Below are 22,180 nucleotides of genomic sequence, written 5' to 3' on the forward strand. Positions count from 1 at the left end.
TAAATGGCGCCAGAGATGCGGGAAAGAGGAGTGTGCTGGGTGATTATGTAAAACAAAAAAAAGTACAGGTGTTGTTTCTGCAGGAGACGCATAGTGATGTGTTGAATGATGTCGATTGGGAGCTCTTTGTACCGGGTCTGTCTGTAAAACTTTGCTCCTCAAAGGTGTGTAGGGGTAGGCTGCTTGTTGTAAAAGCAGAAATCAACAACATGGGTTTTGTTTTTATAAATGTGTATGTGCCTAACACAGCGAGAGCGAGTGGGGTTCTATTTGGGTGTCTTAGACAGGAGCTCTCACAGGTAGCGCCTGAGGAGACGCTGGGGGTCGGAGGGGACTGGAACTGTACAATGAAGAGCCTCATTCAGCGTCAGTGGGAGGGTTAAGGGACATCATTAATCCGTTCGACCTAGTGGATGTTTGGAGAACTAAACATCCAACACAAGACAGTATACATGGGTGAAGGTTTTTTGGGCTAGGGTGAGTGCAGACCGACTTGATCGGTTTTACATTTCCAGAAATCAGAGCAATAGGCTGTTGGGCGCTACCATTCTACCAGTGGGGTTTTCGCATCACCACATAACCATGGCTTGGCTGTCTATTTCACCAGGGCCCCGGCAGGCATCCTACTGGAAGTTTAATGTAAAGCTCTTACAAGATGATACTTTTTGCTCAGGTTTCCAGAACTTTTGGGAAAGGTGGGGGCAGTGAAGAGAGGAATATGAGTCGCTGAGTCAATGGTGGGATGTGGGGAAAGTCCAAATTTGGCTTTTCTGTCAACAGTATACAGCTCTCTCATCCTCAGAGGCTAGGAGAGTATTGGGGGAACTAGAGCGTAGTATTAGTGAGATGGTGGGGCAAGGCAATGTAGGCCTCCAGGCTAATTTAGCTGAATAACGTAGGGACCTGGGCAGTTTTTTCCAGGTTAAAGCAAAGGGAGCACTTGTAAGAGCTAGGTTATCCATGCTCAAGGAGATGGATGCTCCCAGCTCCTTCTTCTTTGGTTTGGAAAGACAGAACGGTGAAGCCAAGGGTAAGCATTTTCTACGGCTGTCTGATGGGCGGGTGACCTCTGTGGTGGGAGAGATGCGGGAGCAAACTGTGGAGTTTTATACTGAGTTGTATTGGGCAGAAATGTGTGATCCTATTTGTGCTCAGGTCTTGTTCGCAGGACTCCCTAAGCTCTCTCTAGCACAGAGGAATGAAATGGACATTCCTCTGTTGTCCCATGAACTGGCAGAGGCCATAACCCAGATGTCGATGGACTCCCAGTGGAGTTTTATAAAAAATTCTGGGGAATAATTGGATTGGACTTCTTATGTGTGTTGCGTGAATGCGTCGGGGTAGGAGAGTTGCCGATGAGCTGTCATCGGGCGGCTCTGACTCCTGCTCAAAAAAGGGGACTTGTGTGAACTTAAGAACTGGAAGCCTGTGGCATTACTCTGTACGGACTACAAGATATTTGCCAAGGTCATCTCTAACCGACTGAAGTCCCATCTGGACTCGATAGTACATAAGGCCCAAACTTATTGTGTACCGGAACACTCAATCACGGATAAGTTGTTCTGAGTCAGGAACATGTTGGACTTGTCGAGAGGTTCTAATGTGAACTTTGGACTGGTCTCTTTAGATCAAGAGTGGACCATGTATTTTGATAGTGGACCATGAGTATCTGTTTAACTGTTAGATCTCTGGGGGCGCTATTTCATTTTTGGATAAAAAACGTTCCCGTTTTAAGCGCGATATTTTGTCACGAAAAGATGCTCGACTGCATATTCTTGACAGTTTTGGAAAGAAAACACTCTGAAGTTTCAGAATCTGCAAAGATTTTGTCTGTAAGTGCCCCAGAACTCATTCTACAGGCGAAACCAAGATGATGCATCAACCAGGAATTAGCAGAATTTCTGAAGCTCTGTTTTCCATTGTCTCCTTATATGGCTGTGATTGCGCAAGGAATGAGCCTACACTTTCTGTCGTTCGCCCAAGGTCTTAGCAGCATTGTGACGTATTTGTAGGCATATCATTGGAAGATTGACCATAAGAGACTACATTTTCCAAGTGTCCGCCTGGTGTCCTGCGTGGAATTCGGTGCGCAATTGCCAGCTGCTTTTACTTTACCATTTGATTCAGGGGAGAAACCATGTGTCCAAGAACGATGTATCAATGAAGAGATATGTGAAAAACACCTTGATGATTGATTCTAAACAACGTTTGCCATGTTTTCAGTCGATATTATGGAGTTAATTTGGAAAAAAGTTCGCGTTTTGAGGACTGAATTTTCGGGGTTTTTTTGGTAGCCAAATGTGATGTATAAAACGGAGCTATTTCTAATACACAAAGATTATTTTTGGAAAAACTGAGCATCTGCTATCTAACTGAGAGTATCCTCATTGAAAACATCAGAAGTTCTTCAAAGGTAAATGATTTTATTTGAAGGCTTTTATGTTTTTGTTGAAATGTTGCGTGCTGGATGCTAACGCTAATGCTAACGCTAAATGCTTTGCTAGCTAGTTACTTTTACACAAATTATTGTTTTCCTATGGTTGAGAAGCATATTTTGAAAATCTGAGATGACAGTGTTGTTTACAAAAGGCTAAGCTTGCGAGATGGCATATTTATTTCATTTCATTTGCGATTTTCATGAATAGTTAACGTTGCGTTATGGTAATGAGCTTGAGGCTGTAGTCACGATACCGGATCCGGGTTTGGGAGATCAGAGAGGTTAATGTGATGTTTGGGTTTGGGAAGAGTTTTTTGACCTGTGTGAAGCTGTTGTATGCTGGGGCGTCATGTATGGTCAAGGTGGGAGGGGGGCTCAGTAGGCCAGTCTGGGTGTGACGGGGCATCAGACAAGGATGCCCTTTATCTGGGCAGTTATACACACTAGCCATTAAGCCTTTTTTGGGCCTGCTACACAGGAGACTACAGGGAGTGTGCTGGACAGGCATGGGTGTGGTGACAGGCATAGCAGTGTCAGCATATGCAGATGATGTTTCTGTGATGGTCAGGATATGCAGGCATTAGAGACCAGTCTGAAGGTGTACGACGTAGCTTCCTCAGCTAAGGTAAACTGGAGCAAGATCAAAGCTCTGTTATGTGGGGCATGGGGGGATAGGGCCCCTCCTCTTCTTCTAGGGGGTTTGCAGTAGGGTTGTGGAGGGCTTAAAGGTCTGCTCGCAGACCTGCAACGCAAGCTGGTAGACTTTTTCTGGTCGGGCCATCACTGGCTGAAGGCAGCAGTGTTGTACATGATCGTCCACGAAGGAGGACAGGGCCTGGTGGAACTGGAGAGCAGGATAGCTGCTTTCAGACTGAAGGCGGTGCAGAGACTGCTGTACCATACTGATATTGGCTGGAGGGAGCCAGCATGCGCACTGCTGAGGAGAGCTGGCGGATTAGGGTTGGACCGGCAGCTGTTCCTCATGAAGCTGGAGAGGCTGAGTACAGCAGGTCTCTCAGATTTTTACTCTGCAGTGCTGAGGGCCTGGCAGCTGCTAAGGACCATACGAGAGGGGGTGTGGAGCCTGGGCTATGGGTGTGGGAGGAGCCTATCTTCCACAACCCAGCCATCCCTTTGAGATCGGTTCAGTCGGCCACCCTGCAGAGGCAACTGATAGAGGTAAAGCCCTCTACAACCTCTGAGTTAAGGTAAGGAACATTAGGAGCCTAACAGGAGTGAAGGCACATCAGTGGCAGGGGGCATGTGGGGCGTAGAGTATGGTGGGTTTTAGATGGAGGGGGCTTTACAAACCCCCAGTACCAAAGAGGTCAGGGGACCTCCAGTGAAGGGTTCTTCATGGAGCCCTGGCCACTAACAGCTGGTTGGTATGGGTTGAACCGGGAATCGGGCAGTGGTGTCCTTTCTGTATTATGAAAGAAACTGTGATTCATGTGTTTTCTGTGTGCACCAGGTTAATGCCTTTAATGTCTCTGTTGGAATGTCTGTGTGAGAGGTTGGGGGTGGTTTTTACTGTTGGGATGTTTATAATGGGGTACAGGTATCCGATTAAGGAGAAGGCCAAATGTCTTTTGTTGAGTTTTCCGTTTGCTCAGGCGAAGTTGGCTATTTGGCTAACAAGGAGGAACAAAGTCAAAGGTGGGGGGATAACAGACCCTTTACTATTATTTAATGGGATGGTCTCTGCGCGCCTTAGGGTTGAGTTCTGTAGAATGATAAAAAGTGTGGAGATGTTTCAGGAGATATGGTGTGTTGGGGGGTTGTCTGTATAGCTGGGGAAGATGTATTGGATATACGGTTGTGGAAGTGGTAAGGTGTTTTGGTTATTGTGATGGGTGGTGTTTTGTATCGTGTGGTAGAGGGAAAGGTGAGTATGGTACATGTATGCAGTATAGGACATATTTTGTTGTTTTATTTTTAGTGGGGGGTGAGTTTTTAATGAAATTAGAATGTTTCATTAAAGAAAGACAAGTCTCTCTCTCCATCAGCCTACCGTGTCCAACATGTAATGTGGCATCCCGCAGCTCTAAATCTTCACCTCCTAGAACCAGACAACTTGAATTGTGTTGAAGCTATTGGATTTGGTATATTTGTATTACTATTGACTGTGGCCAGTGACACATTGCTATCGATATTTACAGCCTGGGCTGTGGGTGAGAATGGAGAGATGTTCAGTGGGCGCACTGCAATTAGTTTGGAATTGGTTTTTATTTCAGTGCACCGGGCGCAGGCTGAATCTCAGGCCCCACACCTAAACGCCACAATTGTCACTGCAGTAAAGTGTATTCAGCTGACAGGGGGAGTGAGTTTGTGTGTGTGTGTGTGTGTGTGTGTGTGTGTGTGTGTGTGTGTGTGTGTGTGTGTGTGTGTGTGTGTGTGTGTGTGTGTGTGTGTGTGTGTGTGTGTGTGTGAGAGAGAGAGAGAGTGCATTTTGAGGTACTGTAGTTTCTATATTGTGTACTGTAGTTGCCATATTGTATGATTATTAGCTTCCTGGCTTGCCAAATTTAGTCTTTGCTTTCTCAAGAGGGTTCAATGCCACCTGTGAGAACAGAACAGTTACCTAGTGCGTAAAGCACCTCATTTAGCGTTGCAGCACTTTGTGTTTTCATTCCTCCTCCAAAGTAATAATTAATCCAGCTGAACCTGTGGCGCTAGCAAAATGTTTTCCATTTTCATTAATAGACAAGTCATTAGTACATAATGAGAGAGATTGCTGCTCTCTCCTCTCTACCCTGCGCTGTGCCGTACGTAAAGAGTGGAGCACAGAATACACAGCTGCATAACTTATTGCTAATTACTACGCTACTATGCTTTCTACTCTCCTGTTCTCTTCCTTTCTTAGAAAGAGGGAAGGCAGAGGCTTTTAAAGCATTTCGCTTTTTGAATAATAGATCATTGTAGGTTTTAGGGGGAGAGAGAAAACAACAAATGTGATACAAAAAAGACATCTGTTACTAACAGCCACTTGCTTCATTTTGTATGTGATGCTTAGAGGCAAATTGGATTGTTCCTTTAGCGTTTCCAAGGGAGACAGTTGGTTATACTTGTATTTTATACATGAGCACTGATGTGTTGCTGCTTTGTTAGACAATAGAGTGGCTATATAAAAAAGTATATTAAAAATAAAAAATCATTAAACAATAAAAGGATGATAATTACAGCACCCCTGCCTCTGCTAACGACAGTACAGCCCGACAGCCATGAACACCTCACTCTCAAACGCACCAGATTACCTCCATTCTCTGTGTGTGCTTTCAAAGAGCAAACACACTGCAAATAGCATCCACTACTCTTGACACACTCCAATCCACCAAAGACTGAGGGAAAATAATGAATGTGGAAGCTGCTGAAGCAGTCTCTACCCGAGGACCATCAACTCTGTGGCGGTGAACTCTCATCAGCGCTGTAATTTAGAGCTTCCTGTAAAAGGTGACATCTTCCTGTTTGCGTGGGCTGCCTGCAGCCTGCTCTCTGTCAGTGGAGAATAACAGCAGTGCTGACCTTTCTCAGCAGACAAGGGGGGAAAGAGCAACATGCATTGGGTGGGATCATGACCCAACATCAGCAGCCTCTCCCCCTTGTCTTAACAAGCACACTAGCTACCGTGCCTAACTCATCCAGAGACACAGAGAGAAGACACACGCTACCTTTGTGAAAATAACTACATGAAATGGAGAATAAAAAGAGAGAGTGGGAAAACACGTGGTCAAATGTCCTGTTATTGTCATAAGAAGCATTGACATGGAGTAGAAATCTGCCTCAGCAAGCATGTACCTGAGCTAATGAATAAACATGTAAAAATAGAAGCAAAAGGTAAAGAGGACCTGTCTTGATACCAAGAGTAATTGCCATGAGGCTGGGGGACATACAGTCTGTCTGTTGAAACAATCCTCCCACCATAGTGCATTGACACACCCAGCCAGTGGTCTTTCACCTCAGAGACTAGCTACAACACACAAGGCACATTTTTGGCCTTCATTAGCAAAGATGTGATTAGCATGGATGTGACATCCCAAGATCTCAATCCAGAAGGCTCAGGAATGAACTAGAACCCCTGAGTGAGGCGGTGGGATCTTCCCCCAGCGGAAACCTGGCTAAACAGGCTTATCGTATGGCTTTGTAGGGTCTTATAGGACTAGCCATGGTCATGAGAAGCAACGACACCATCACTCAACCCTATCGGATTCATTCACTTTCAGGTCAGAGGTCAAGTGTGACCGGGGTCATGTGGCTTACTGTGTGTTCATAACTGACAGTAATATTGTATCAACATGGCCAAGTTCACTCAGGTAGAACGAGGGTGATTTAGCAACACAAACCGCAGTGTAGGAATTGATCCTAATTACATTAAGCTTCAATATATCAATGATGCTTAATTATCTGAGGACAGCTGCGTTTCCTTATGTCCGCAGTCCTGTACATGCCCCTGACACACACACACACACACAAACACGCTTTGTCTTCCCCGATATGGTTTTCATTTGTCTGGATGAAGTGGTGATTAGCTGTGAAGATTCCTCAGTTCATGATGAGTATAAAATCAAAACCAATTTCTGTCTTTAATTAAAGTTATTCCCAGGGCAACCTCTTATAAGTCCGTAACTTAAAGAGGTCAATAGGAGACAGCTTTCCAATGCACTCTAATTCAATTCCACTGTATCAGGATGTATAGGGGGACTCGCACCAACAGCAGATGGTCCTTGATCAGATATTAGAGGCTGGGCAGTCAGGTCGTATGGCCACGGGCACTCTCCCCTGCCTGGGGGGAGAATGACCCCCTCACACACACATGTATGCACAAATGCACACCAATGCAAAGGCACGCACACACACACACACACAGTAACGAAATGCTATAAACATACCACCATTAAAAAGCAGCACTTTTCAATAGTCAGGGCTGCAAAGGAGAAACTTGCCCTTGTTTCAGTGTGGTAGCAACTAGCAGCACTATATTATAATCAAAACACATGGAACTGGTTGCACCAGCTGCATCTCATGTTTCCCCACTATCAACAGCATGGGGCTGGGCTGCTTCAGATAGAACCAGCTGCATCTCATGTTTCCCCACTATCAACAGCATGGGGCTGGGCTGCTTCAGATAGAACCAGCTGCATCTCACGTTTCCCCACTATCAACAGCATGGGGCTGGGCTGCTTCAGATAGAACCAGCTGCATCTCACGTTTCCCCACTATCAACAGCATGGGGATGGGCTGCTTCAGATAGAACCAGCTGCATCTCACGTTTCCCCACTATCAACAGCATGGGGCTGGGCTGCTTCAGATAGAACCAGCTGCATCTCACGTTTCCCCACTATCAACAGCATGGGGCTGGGCTGCTTCAGATAGAACCAGCTGCATTGACCACACGCTGTCCTCTGGACACACACACATGCATCAACAAACACATGCATGCACATACACACACACACACACACACACAGACACACAGAGACAAACACCAACACACTTCCAGCTGCACGCTAGCTGCTGCTGCCCAGCTGTGTGCTCCTGCTGTGTGTATCGTGTGAAGCCCCAGGAAGACCCAGCTGCCCTCTCATTAAGTGCTTCTGGGAGTCAAAGACAGGAGAGGGGAATGGAGGGAGCAGAAAGGAGGGGAGTGGGCACAAGGGTAGAAAGAGAAGAGGGGAGCTAGAGAGAAGGGAGCAAGGGGACATGAGAAGGAAAAGAGGGAAGAGGAGAATTCAGAGAGGAGAAGAAAGATAAATTACACAGAGAGGGGATGACAGGGAGAAAAGAGATGCAGGGAAGACGAGAGAGGGCGAAGAGTAGGAGGGAGAGAAAGAGATTCACACCCTCAGCAGTGAAAGGCTATTTTGAGTCTTCTGTCCCCTTTGGTGATGTATGCCCATAAAATGATGTCTGCAGGGCGCTCTCACTCTCATAACAAGGAGAGATAGAACTTCTCACTTCTGGACAGTCTGACTCTTTTACACTCCTCCAGCAACCCTTGAAAACACAACAACCCAGCGCTCCAATGCGGCTGACTGGTGTTAGTCCTGGGAGAGATTCGTTCTCAGGTGTGTCCACAGTCTTATTTTTCTCTCACTGCTTCAATTTGATACATTCCAGCTACATCTCCATATTGCATTCCAGAGAGAGAGAGAGAGTGTGCTTCTCTTGAAAGGGGTTTGAAACATTATTATTCAGACTTCATGGTTTTGCTCTATGAGTTTCGGAACGACTCAGAGAAGAGATATTTGTGAGGCCACTTTTACTACACTTGAATCTAATCTCACATTCATGAACAATAACCATTTCAACAATAGCCTTGAGTAAACCTACTGCAGGCAGTAAGGCAAGCCGATATAGGCCATGACTGAGTTGCAATCCTAGCTGACAATGAATATTACTCAATTCTCAATTATGTTATTTATTTTAATTATTTTGTAGTTGTTCATAAGTAATATGCTCATTAAAATGCATAGATTTCTAGATGCATATAAATCCCTAGATCTGAATGGCTGATCAGTGTTCTAAATGTCAACACAAGTGTTCCTGTCAATGCCTGATTAGCTTTTTAGGTCAAGCACAATGTTAGACCATCATCCTGTGTCGTATATCTTGCCATTATAGTACCCAAAAGACAAGAAACAAAACATTGAACCTTCATAAACGTTCATACTATTTCTGTGTCTATCCTCTCTGAGAAAAAAGGAGAACGAAAGACAAACAGGGAAAGGGGAAAAAAGATATTGAGAATTACAACTTAGTCCTTTGTTTCACCACTGCCTTTGGTGTCCCCATGCATGCAATCCATATCAGGCCTGGCATTACCTGAGCTTGCATAAACCTGCTGCAGAGTAGGATAGACTGGGATCACTGTATTGACGAATAGCCTTATTTGCATAATACCCTTCCACAGGAGGCTAGTAGTAGGCGTCAAAATGCCACTCACATATTCACTGGAATTTAGCCTCCAAATCAATTTAAGCCACCGGCGACACAGGCAAGAAACCAGCCAATCGATGGTCTGAGGGGAAAAAGAGCTTTACCTTTCAAATAGCCTAATATCAATCTGTATACAGGATGCCATCAAAGGGCTTTATTATGCAACGTATTGACGTGTGTTAAGAAGGAAAAAGTGTTTGTCATCTATCATTGTCAGCTGCTGCTGGTAAAGCAAACTATCATTACAGCACTATTTCTTTCGTCAGGAAGCTTCGGAAGTCGGAAGTTCATATACACCTTAGCCAAATACATTTAACTTCAGTTTTTCACAATTCCTGACATTTAAAAATTCCCCGTCTTAGGTCAGTTAGGATCACCACTTTATTTTAAGAATGTGAAATGTCAAACTAATAGGAGAGCGAATTATTTATTTCAGCTTTTATTTCTTTCATCACATTCCCAGTGGGTCAGAAGTTTACATACACTCAATTAGTATTTGGTAGCATTGCCTTTAAATTGTATAACTTGGGTCAAATGTTTTGGGTAGCCTTCCACAAGCTTCCCACAATAAGTTGGGTGAATTTTGGCCCATTCCTCCTGACAGAGCTGATGTAACTGAGTCAGGTTTGTAGACCTCCTTGCTCACATACACTTTTTCAGTTCTGCCCACAAATTTTATATGAGATTGAGGTCAGGGCTTTGTGATGGCCACTCCAATACCTTGACTTTGTTGTCCTTAAGCCATTTTGCCACAACTTTGGAAGTATGCTTGGGGTCATTGTCCATTTGGAAGACCCATTTGCGACCAAGCTTTAACTTCCTGACTGATGTCTTGAGATGTTGCTTCAATATATCCACATAATTTTCCTACCTCATGATGCCATCTATTTTGTGAAGTGCACTAGTCCTGTTCTGTCCTGTTCTTGGATTGATTTGCACCTTTCGCATTAAAGTATGTTCATCTTTAGGAGATAGAACGCGTCTCCTTCCTGAGCGGTATGACGGCTGCGTGGTCCCATGGTGTTTATACTTGCGTACTATTGTTTGTACAGATGAACATGGTACATGGGCATGGTACCTTCAGGAGTTTGGAAATTGCTCCCAAGGATGCACCAGACTTGTGGAGGTCTACAATATTCTTTCTGACGTCTTGGCGGGTTTCTTTTGATTTTCCCATGATGTCAAGCAAAGAGGCACTGTGTTTGAAGGTAGGCCTTGAAATACATCCACAGGTACACCTCCAATTGACTCAAATTATGTCAATTAGCCTATCTGAAGCTTCTAAAGCCATGACATCATTTTCTGGAATTTTCTAAGCTGTTTAAAGGCACAGTCAACTTAGTGTATGTAAACTTCTGACCCACTGCAATTGTGATACAGTGAATTATAAGTGAAATAATGTCACGTTCTGACCTTTATTTCCTTTGTTTTGTCATTATTTAGTATGGTCAGGGCGTGAGTTGGTTATTCACGTTACGATTATTGTTTTTGTATTTTAGTGTTCAGTTTATCTTTAAAATTAAACATCATGAATACTTACCACGCCGCATCTTGGTCCGATCCATATTACACCTCCTCTTGGGACAAAGAGGAGGAAAACCATTTAAAATAATCTGTCTGTAAACAATTGTTGGAAAAAGTACTTGTGTCATGCACAAAGTAGATGTCCTAACCGACTTGCCAAAACTATAGTTCAAGAAATTGGTGGAGTGGTTGAAAAACAAGTTTTAATGACTTTAACCTGTGTGTCTGTAAACTTCCGACTTCAACTGTATATATATATATATATATATATTATATATATATATATTTATATTTATTTATACAGTGTATATATACGCTACCGTTAAAAAGTTTGGGGTTACTTAGACATTTCTTTGTTTTCCATGAAAATATACATCAGTTGGAAAATGAATAGGAAAAATAGTCACGACGTTGACAAGGTTATAAATAATGATTTTTATTGAAATAATAATTGTGTCCTTCAAACTTTGCTTTCATCAAATAATCCTCCATTTGCGGCAATCACAGCCTTGCAGACCTTTGGCGTTCTAGTTGTCATTTTGTTGAGGTAATCTGAAATGATTTCACCCCATGCTTCCTGAAGCACCTTCCACAAGTTGGATTTGCTTGATGGGCACTTCTTACATACCATACGGTCAAGCTGCTCCCACAACAGCTCAATAGGGTTGAGATCCGGTGACTGTGCTGGCCACTCCATTGTAGACAGAATACCAGCTAGCTGCTTCTTCCATAAATAGTTCTTGCATAGTTTGGAGCTGTGCTATTGGTCATTGTTCTGCTGTAGGAGGAAATTGGCTCTAATTAAGTGCAGTCCACAGGGTATGGCATATTGTTGCAAAATGGAGTGATAGCCTTCCTTCTTCAAGATCCCTTTTACCCTGTTCAAATCTCCCACATTACCACCACCAAAGCACCGCCAGACCATCACATTACCACCACCAAAGCACCGCCAGACCATCACATTGCCACCACCAAAGCACCGCCAGACCATCACATTGCCACCACCAAAGCACCGCCAGACCATCACATGGCCACCACCAAAGCACCGCCAGACCATCACATTACCACCACCAAAGCACCGCCAGACCGTCACATTACCACCACCAAAGCACCGCCAGACCATCACATTACCACCACCAAAGCACCGCCAGACCATCACATTGCCTCCACCAAAGCACCGCCAGACCATCACATTGCCTCCACCAAAGCACCGCCAGACCATCACATTACCACCACCAAAGCACCGCCAGACCATCACATTGCCACCACCAAAGCACCGCCAGACCATCACATTACCACCACCAAAGCACCGCCAGACCATCACATTACCACCACCAAAGCACCGCCAGACCATCACATTGCCTCCACCAAAGCACCGCCAGACCATCACATTACCACCACCAAAGCACCGCCAGACCATCACATTGCCTCCACCAAAGCACCGCCAGACCATCACATTGCCTCCACCAAAGCACCGCCAGACCATGACATTGCCATCACCAAAGCACCGCCAGACCATCACATTGCCACCACCAAAGCACCGCCAGACCATCACATTGCCACCACCAAAGCACCGCCAGACCATCACATTGCCACCACCAAAGCACCGCCAGACCATCACATTACCACCACCAAAGCACCGCCAGACCATCACATTGCCTCCACCATAGTTGACAGATTGTGTCAAGCACGCCTCCAGTATATTTTCATTTTTTCTGTCTGCGTCTCAAGAATGTTCTTCTTTGTGATGCGAACACCTCAAACTTAGATTTGTCTGTCTATAACACTTTTTTGCAATCTTCCTCTGTCCAGTGTCTGTGTTCTTTGGCCCGTCTTAATCTGCTAATTTTATTGGCCAGTCTGATATATGGCTGTTTTTGCAACTATGCCTAGAAGGCCAGCATCCCGGAGTCACCTCTTCACTGTTGACTCCTCTTTCTATTCTGGTTAGAGCCAGTTTGCGCTGTTCTGTGAAGAGAGTAGTACACAGCGTTGTTCGATATTTTCAGTTTCTTGGCAATTTCTCGCATGGAATAACCTTCATTTCTCAGAAAAAGAATAGACTGACGAGTTTCAGAAGAAAGTATTTTGTTTATGGCCATTTTGATCCTATAATCGAACCCACAAATGCTGATGCTCCAGATACTCAACTAGTCTAAAGAAGGCCAGTTTTATTGCTTCTTAAATCAGCACAACAGTTTTTAGCTGTGCTAACATAATTGCAAAAGGGTTTTCTAATGATCAATTAGAAACTTGGATTAGCTAACACAACATGCCATTGGAACACAGGAGTGATGGTTGCTGATAATGGGCCTCTGTACACCTATGTAGATATTCCATAAAAAAATCTGCCATTTCCAGCTACAATAGCCATTTAAAACATTAACAATGTCTACACTGTATTTTGTATCAATTTGCTGTTATTTTAATGGACAAAAAATGTGCTTTTTTTTCAAAAACAAGGACATTTCTAAGTGACTACAAACTTTTGAATTGCACTCAAGGCCATAAGCAAACAGGAAAACGCTAATGTTAAATGTGCAACTAGAGGAAGTAAAAACTCTAGACCACCTTTACTCCACACAGACACGCGTACAAAGCTCACCCTCCATTTGGCAAATCTGACCATAATTCTATCCTCCTAATTTCTGTTTACAAGCAAACACTAAAACAGGTTAGCACCAGTGACTTGGTCAGAAGTGGTTAGATGACGCAGATGCTAAGCTACAGGACTGTTTTGCTAGCACAGACTGGAATTTGTTCCGCGATTCTTCTGATGGCATTGAAGAGTACACCACATCAGTCACTGGCTTCAACAATAAATGCTTCTATGATGTTGTCCCCACAGTGATGTACATACCCCAACCAGAAGCCATGGATTACAGGTAACATCTGCAGTGAGCTAAAGGGTAGATCTGCCGCTTTCAAGGAGGCGGACTCTAACCCGGACGCTTATAAGAAATCCCCTCAGACGAACAATGAAACGGGCAGGGTGTCAATACTGGACTAAGATTGAATCGCACTACATCGCTCCGACGCTTGTCGGATGTGTCAGGGCTTGTTAGCTATAACAGACTACGAAGGAAAACACAGCCGTGAGCTGCCAAGTGACATGAGTGACATGAAAAGCTAAATTACTTCTATGCTCGCTTCGAGGCAAGCAACACTGAAGCATGCATGAGAGCATCAGCTGTTCTGGACGACTGTGTGACTACTATCTCCATAGCCAATGTGAGTAAGACCTTTTAACAGGTCAACATTCATTCAGACGGATTACCAGGATGTGTACTCCGAGCATGCGCTGACCAACTGGCAGTGTCTTCACTGACATTTTCAACCTCTTCCTGTCCGAGTCTGTAATACCAACATGTTTCAAGCAGACCACCAGACCACCACATCTGTATCCATGAAGTGCTTAAAAAGGCTGGTCATGGCTCACATCAACACCATTATCCCAGAAACTCTAGACCCACTCCAATTTGCATACCGCCCCAACAGATCCACAGATGACGCAATCTCTATTGCACTCCACACTGCACTTTCCCACCTGGACAAATGGAACACCTACCTGAGAATGCTATTCATTGACTACAGCTCAGCGTTCAACACCATAGTGCCCTCAAAGCTCATCAATAAGCTAAGGACCCTGGGACTAAACATCTCCTTCTGCAACTGGATCCTGGGCTTCCTGATGGGCCACTCCCAGGTGGTAAGGGTTTGTAACAACACATCGGCCACGCTGATCCTCAACACGGGGTCCCTCAGGGGTGCATGTTCAGTCCCCTCCTGTACTCGCTGTTCACCCACGACTGCATGGCCAGGCACAACTCCAACACCATCATTAAGTTTGCCGATTCACAACAGCGGTATGCTTGATCATCAACAAGACAGCCTATGGGTGGTGGTCAGTGACCTGGTCGTGTGGTGCCAGGATAACAACCTCTCCCTCAACGTTATCAAGACAAAGGAGATGATTGTGGACTAGAGGAAAAGGAGGACCGTGCACATCCCCATTCTCATTAACAGGGCTGTGGTGGAGCAAGTTGAGAGCTTCAAGTTCCTTGGTGTCCACATCACCAACAGACTATCATGGTTCAAACACAGCAAGACAGTCGTGAAAAGGGCACGACAAAGCCTATTCCCCCTCAGGAGACTGAAAAGATTTGGCATGGGTCCTCGTATCATCAAAAGGTTCTACAGCTACACCATCAATGGCTGGTATGGCAACTGCTCGGCCTCTGACCGCAAGGCACTACAGAGGGTAGTGTGTACAGCCCAGTACATCACTGGGGCCAAGATTCCTACCATCCAGGACGTCTATACTAGGCCTTGTCAGAGGAAGGCCCTAAAATATTGTCAAAGACTCCTGCCACCCTAGTCATAGACTGTTCTCTCTGCTACCGTGCGGTACCGGAGCACCAAGTCTAGGTCCAAAAGGCTTCTATACAGCTTCTACCCCCAAGCCATAATTCTCCTGAACAGCTAGTCAAATGGCTACCCAGACTATTTGCATTGTGTGTGTGTGTGTCCCACCCCTCTTTTACACTGCTGCTACTCCCTGGTTATTATCTATGATTTATTATCTATGAGCAGTCACTTTAAACTTACATTTACATATTACCTCAATTACCTGGACTAACCTGTGCCCCTGCACATTGACTCTGTATCGGTACCCCCTGTTTATAGCGCCTCTACTGTTATTTTACTGCTGCTCTTTAACTATTTGTTATTTTTATTTAATAACAGTTATTTTTCTTAAAACTGCGTTGTTGGTTAAGGGCTTGTAAGCATTGCACTGTAAGGTCTACAACTGTATTCAGCGCATGTGACAAATACAATTTTATTTGATCTATTTTTCTCTCCTTCTCCCTCCCATCTCTCTCTCTGTGGGAATGGTAGATAAGGCCTGGGAAGGTTGGGAGACAGACAGGCATGTAGACAGCCCCCTGATAAAGTGTGCTTGCCAGAACCTCTCTATCTGGCATGCTCTCTCCCTCTCTTTTAGTTGTAATTGAAGGTGGTTGAATTTACTCTGTTGGCCTGCGTCAACAGAGTCTCATGTTCAATTATTGAGCATGGCAAAATTTGTTTGAAAGGTTAGGACTCTTTCCCATGTTTTCCCATATCCCTTTCATTGAAGGATTGGCTAGATATAACAAGCTTCAGATAGAAGTCTTACTGTTTCATTCTAGATGTGTAGACCTTTTATCAACTGCACTCATGGCTACACGGTTTCTCCAATGGAGACGGCAGAGTTGGCATGAAAGGATGTGGTATGGCACCAGAACATGCCAACACCAACTGTACCAGTTTGCAGAGGATTTTCTCTCCAGCGAGGGCCATCCCACTGCTGTGAAGCTACAGTAACAGACAGTCAGACCCATGTAATAACCAGCTGGGAAATATTGGCCCAAATCCTCCTGAACACCTCACCAAACAAAAAGCAGCAAGCCGTTAACTTCCACCCAATCCCACGCCGCGCTGCTTTGATTTACACCGACGCCACAATGGAGGCCATTTTTATTATTTTTCTGGCAATTAGGCAAAGCAGCAGATTATCTCCCTTTCAGCCCAACCTCTCTCCCTAATCCACCCGTATTCAATTATTACAGGCCTCCCCTGTCTGCGGCCGTTTGGGCTACTAGCTCTTCCGGCCAATACACAAATCCGTTTAAGGATTTGGACTTCCGGGATTGCAACAGAAGAACGTATTTATTTTCGCATTCCTCATGACTTTTCAAGTCTATTAAATAAAAATGAAACTTTGGGAGCTTCCAAACAGTGTTGTGGTAAATATTTTATGAGAACAATAAGGTAAATGTCCCCCCTGTTGTCGTGACACTTAAAACAAGAGTGCCTCTACAACCCTCCCACTAAAAAATGTTAATGATTTCATCCACAAATGAATGTGGATTGTGTTCTCACAAAGCCAAGATGTTATTGCTTTACTTATTCAAAATCTCCACTCACAGTAACTTGTATGATGGATTTCATGCATTCTCTGCCCTTCACTCTCTAGGCCTCAATTTCTTTGTCTTGGTGGGATAGATCAGAAAGAATCTCCTTCTGTCAGTCTCTTCTTCTCTCTTTCTCTCTTTCTCCATCTCTCTTCCCCTCTCTCCATCTTAATCCTTCCCTCCCTCCCTCTCAGAATGGTTGAAAGGCAGCTACTGTGTGTGTGTGTTGAAGTGGAGTGGTTGTGCTGTTGGAGGGCTGAGATGAAAGACCCCCTGACTGTGTTCTAACAGCCCCCTTCTGTTTACCCTCCTGGGCCACGACGTTGTTCCCCTCCACGCGAATCACTGACTGATGCTGTCATCTCCGCCATTTGATGGTTCTCAGAGACAACAGCCTGTCAACCGCTAACACACTCCTCTTTTCTCTCTCCCTTTCATCTGCAGATTCCACTGTGTCATCTCCGAAAGGTAAAGCAACACACAATCAGTCACCTGTATCCCTCTGCTGTTTGAGACGTGGTGTGTGCGTGCGCGTGTGTGTGTGCAGCAGCAGCTGTGTGTTTGTTCTCAACTACTGTTTATCAACACTTATACCTAAGGTGTTGGGGATGTGAAGTCAAGGTTACTGTTGTGTCGCTGATATCATTGTTGTCATACACCCACCCATACATTATAGCCAATAGCATTGCTCCATACATTACATTAGTAATATTTAATCCACACTATTTGCATCACTGATGACTCTCTGTGACCCTCATCACTTATGGCAGTGTTCCCCATCTCCAGTCCTCCAGTACCCCCAAAAGTACATATTTTTGTTGTAAACCTAGACAAGCACACTTCATTCAACTCATCGAGGGCTTGATGATTAGTTGACAAGTTGAATCAGGTGTGCTTCTCTAGGGTTACAACACAAATGTGTGCTGTTGAGGGTACTGGAGGACTGGAGTTGGGAAACACTGGGTCATAGCAAATACTGTAGGTAAAGCCTTGTGTATGTTAATGTGTGGGTGGACAGCAGAGAGAGTGATTGTGTTTCTCAGTATACCTGGGAGGTGGGGTAGGGTTGGTTGGGGGGGGAGGGGCGGGGCTGTCTGTCGGGCTGTTTTGATGGGGGGGATAATGATCAGAGTAGAAGCTGACATTGTGAATAGCTCCGGGGGGCTCGTTCTGAGTGGCAGCACGGTGCAGGTTTATGCATCAGGACGTTTCATCCCTTTACTCTGTGTAATGAAGATGACGGCGGAGGGCATGTCGTAGCCCGCATCCTGTGTTATTGCACCGGTGGAGAGGACAATATACAATCAGTCGTGCTACTTTACAGTTGATAAACTTGACTTTGTTCAAACTTTGTTTTCGTACACTTTGTTTGTTTTTAATTAAGGTATTGTTGTTTTTACTGCAATAGTGTGAAGGGAGGTAGCATCTTTTTTTTCTCGAGAGGGAATATTTTCTTGTTAACTCCTTAACATTGTCATGACGTTGGCCTGGGGGTAGGTTTATGAAGTCATAAATACCTCTCCCCCCTTTTTCCTCTCTCTACCCTACTGATGTTACATTTGCAAACCCCTTGGTTAACATAGAGATTCTGGGAACATCAGAAGGTGGGGGAAAATTAACTATAGTCTGGTAATCCGACCAATTGAACATATGCAGTGGTACTTAATGAATATGATGTCAGTTTGGTTATCATCTGAGACATTCTCATCAATGATAAGATGACATAAACTCTACAATGGAAAGTCTACACATCAGAGTTATCGGATTCACATGGAATTGTTGTTCAATTTAAATGTTTGAATATGAAATTATTCGTGATGGGATGAAATGTGATTGGGAATTGGGTTTTCATAAGGTTAGGGCTCTGCTCAATCAGTGGCCCGCCACTGGTTGCGAATGGTATGAACTTTGAACTCTTATTCACTACAGAAGTGATACCTCCTAGCCGTTGAGTTAGCAACAGCAGCTGCAAACGAGGGTTAGGAAGGAACCGACAGAGTATCCCGTCTATCACACAACGACGTTACTACAACGTATCCAATTGACCACCAGAGACATTCTTCAAAGGACAAAGGACTCGGTTTGGCAACACGGCCTTCCATCTACCACCAACCTACCGAAGCGCAGCTCAGAGTAAATATTTATTGCATTTTCCTTTTCCAAATGGGCGGTAATTTAGAATGCATAAGATACTTATTTACGATAGCACAGCTTCACCCTTTGTTCCTCAGTCTTCCCGCTCTTTCACTCAAACCCAGACCCTTTTCTTTTATGTAACAAGCTGTCATATCTGTTCCGCCCGCTAGGGACGTTTTCCTTTATGACGTAATTTGTAATCAAGTTATGATTAATTATGTGTATGTGTAATTCTGTGTGATTAGTTAGGTATTTAGTAAATAAATAATTGAACCCAATTTTGTATTGCTGATTCAACTTGTTAGCCAGGGTTCGTGAAGAATTTACAACTTTCAGATGAGACTGAATTAAGGTGACGATTAATATTGACTGCTATTGATGTAAAATATTACTAGGTCTTTAAGAGTTTATTCGGAAGATAGCAGCTCTATAAATATTATTTTGTGGTGCCCCGACTCTCTAGTTAATTACATTTACATGATTAGCTCAATCAGGTAATATTAATTATGGAAAAAATATTTTATAGAAAAAATATTTCATAGAATAGCATGTCATATCACTTAATCCGGCATAGCCAAAGACACAACAACATAACGTACACTGCATCTACTGTACATAGCCATACCGGCAATGTGCTTGATACCCTCACAAAATGCACGTGTTTGATACACACAGTAACACACACACACACATACGCACGCATGCACACACTGGTTTTCTTAGTATGTGTGTGCTTTATGCATGCGAGTCTATGCATGTGTGTATCTGCATTTGTGTGCGTGCTTGAGAGTCTGCACATGTATGTGTTGTCAGGCGGCTCTATAAAGCTAAGTGACATGTGGTGCGGCTGCACTGTGTAGTCTGATGAATGTTGAGTAGGAACAGAGGCTGGTGTGGTGTACATCATCTCTCCACAGACCTCCCCCCCCCCCGTATGTTGCTGAAGGAGAGACACATAAATAAGGCCATCCACTGCACACTAATCTAGGCATTTTACAGCTATGCTAACCCATTCACACAGGCATATACACACCTTATTTTAACACACTCCCCTTGTCCCTCAAACGTTTACCCAGCGCACTTAAACACCCACACATAGCTGTATAGAGGGATGGGTAACTATTCATTCACACACAGTGAGTTATGGAGGGATTTATAGATATGACAACACCATCGGTACTGAGGAGCCTTTGGGCCTTGAGCTGAAGATAAGACATAGGGTCTCATATCTCTCTCTCTCCTATCATATTCTCTCCTTGTCTCTCGCTCCTGTGTTTGTGTGTGTGTGTGTTATACCCCTGCAAGGGGGAAATATATAAATAAATCACACAGAGATTTAACTTCGGCTTCAAGTCACTTGTAATGAGTGAGGTGGGAAGTGCCCTTATAGGAATTCCTAGGTATAACCAGTCAGATCAAACAGACATCACTAGAGCACACAGATGGTATTATTCACATTAAGATAACTGAAGAGCTTATTGGTACACATCTTAATGCTGTATTATTATATTGTTATTATTAAGGCACATTTCATTATATCACGTGTGTGTGTGTGTGTGTGTGTGTGTGTGTGTGTGTGTGTGTGTGTGTGTGTGCGTGTGTGTGTGTGTGTGTGTGTGTGTGTGTGTGTGTGTGTGTGTGTGTGTGTGTGTGTGTGTGTGTGTGTGAGCATGTGTTTTGGCAGTGTCAACCACTCATCAATCCTGCCCCCTCCTGAGTGGCAAAGTTACAGTTTTGACTTACATCTGATTGAAAATCTATGGTAAGACTTGAAAATTGCTGTCTAGCCATGAGCCACAACATTTTAACAGGGCTTGAAGAATTTTGAAAAGAATAATGGGAAAATCAAATCAAACTTTATTTGCCACTAGCACCCAATACAACAAGTGTAGACTTTACCATGAAATGCTTACTTACAAGCCCTTAACCAACAGTGCAGTTCAAGAATAAGAAAATGTTAACCAAGTAGGCTAAAATAAAAAGTAACACAAAATGAATAACAATAACGAGGCTATATACAGGGGGCACCGGTATGGAGTCAGTATGCAGGGGTACAGGCTAGTTGAGGTAATCTGTACATGTAGGTGGGGGCGAGGTGACTATGCATAGGTAACAAACAAACAGCGAGTAGCAGCAGTAAACAAGAAGGGGGGGTTCAATGTAAATTGTTCGGTGGCGATTTTTATGAATTGTTCAGCAGTCCAATGGCTTCGGGGTAGATGCTGTTGTGGAGCCTTTTGGTTGGCAATTGGCGGTACCGCTTGGCGAGCGGTAGCAGAGAAAACAGTCTATAACTTGGGTGACTGGACTCTCTAACAACTTTATGGGCTTTCCTCTGATACCGCCTATTATATAGGTCCTGCATGGCAGGAAGCTTGGCTCCAGTGATGTCCTGGGCCATGTGCACTACCCTCTGTAGCGCCTTGCGGTCAGATGCCGAGCAGTTGCCATACCAGCGGGTGATACAACCGGTCTCCATGCTCTCGATGGGATGGTGCAGCTGTAGAACCTTATGAGGATCTGGAGGCCCATGCCAAATCTTTTCAGTCTCCTGAGGGGGAAAAGGTTTTGTCGTGCCCTCTTCACGACTGTCTTGGTATGTTTGGACCATGATAGTTTGTTGGCGATGTGGACACCAAGGAGCTTGAAACTCTCGACCCGCCATCGACCCCCCCCGTCGTGTTAATGGGGGCCTGTTCTCCCTGCCTTTTCCTGTAGTCCACGATCAGCTCCTTTGACTTGCTCACATTAAGGGAGAGGTTGTTGTCCTGGCACCATACTGCCAGTTCTCTGACCTCCTCCCTATAGGCCGTCTCATCGTAGTTGGTGATCAGGCATACCACTGTTGTGTCGTCAGCAAACTTAATGAGTGTGTTGGTGTCGTGTTTGGCCACGCAGTCGTGAGTGAACAGGGAATACAGGAGGGGACTAAGTACACACCCCTGAGGGCCCCAGTGTTAAGGATCACCGTGGCAGACGTGTTGTTGCCTACTCTTACCACCTGGCCCGTCAGGAAGTCGAGGATCCAGTTGCAGAGGGAGGTGTTTAGTCCCAGAGTCCTTATGTTAGTGATGAGCTTTGTGGGCACTATGGTGTTGAACGCTGAGCTGTCGTCGATGAACAGCATTCTCATATAGGTGTTCCTTTTGTCCAGGTGAGAAAGAGCGGTGTGGAGTGCGATTGAGATTGCGTC

The 22,180-nt window shown here is 44.5% G+C and overlaps 1 protein-coding gene across 1 annotated transcript in view; it reads left to right on the plus strand.

Annotated features, from left to right (window-relative positions):
* Positions 1–22,180, plus strand: part of LOC110492389 (cadherin-4) — a 542,831-nt gene that overhangs the window by 202,273 nt on the left and 318,378 nt on the right. Inside the window, exon 3 of the mRNA XM_021566660.2 lies at positions 17,296–17,319. Within this exon, the coding sequence (XP_021422335.2) occupies positions 17,296–17,319 (24 nt within the window). The remainder of the gene's footprint in view (positions 1–17,295; positions 17,320–22,180) is intronic.

This window comes from Oncorhynchus mykiss, chromosome 16, assembly GCF_013265735.2.
Source record: "Oncorhynchus mykiss isolate Arlee chromosome 16, USDA_OmykA_1.1, whole genome shotgun sequence".
Lineage (NCBI taxonomy): Eukaryota > Metazoa > Chordata > Actinopteri > Salmoniformes > Salmonidae > Oncorhynchus > Oncorhynchus mykiss.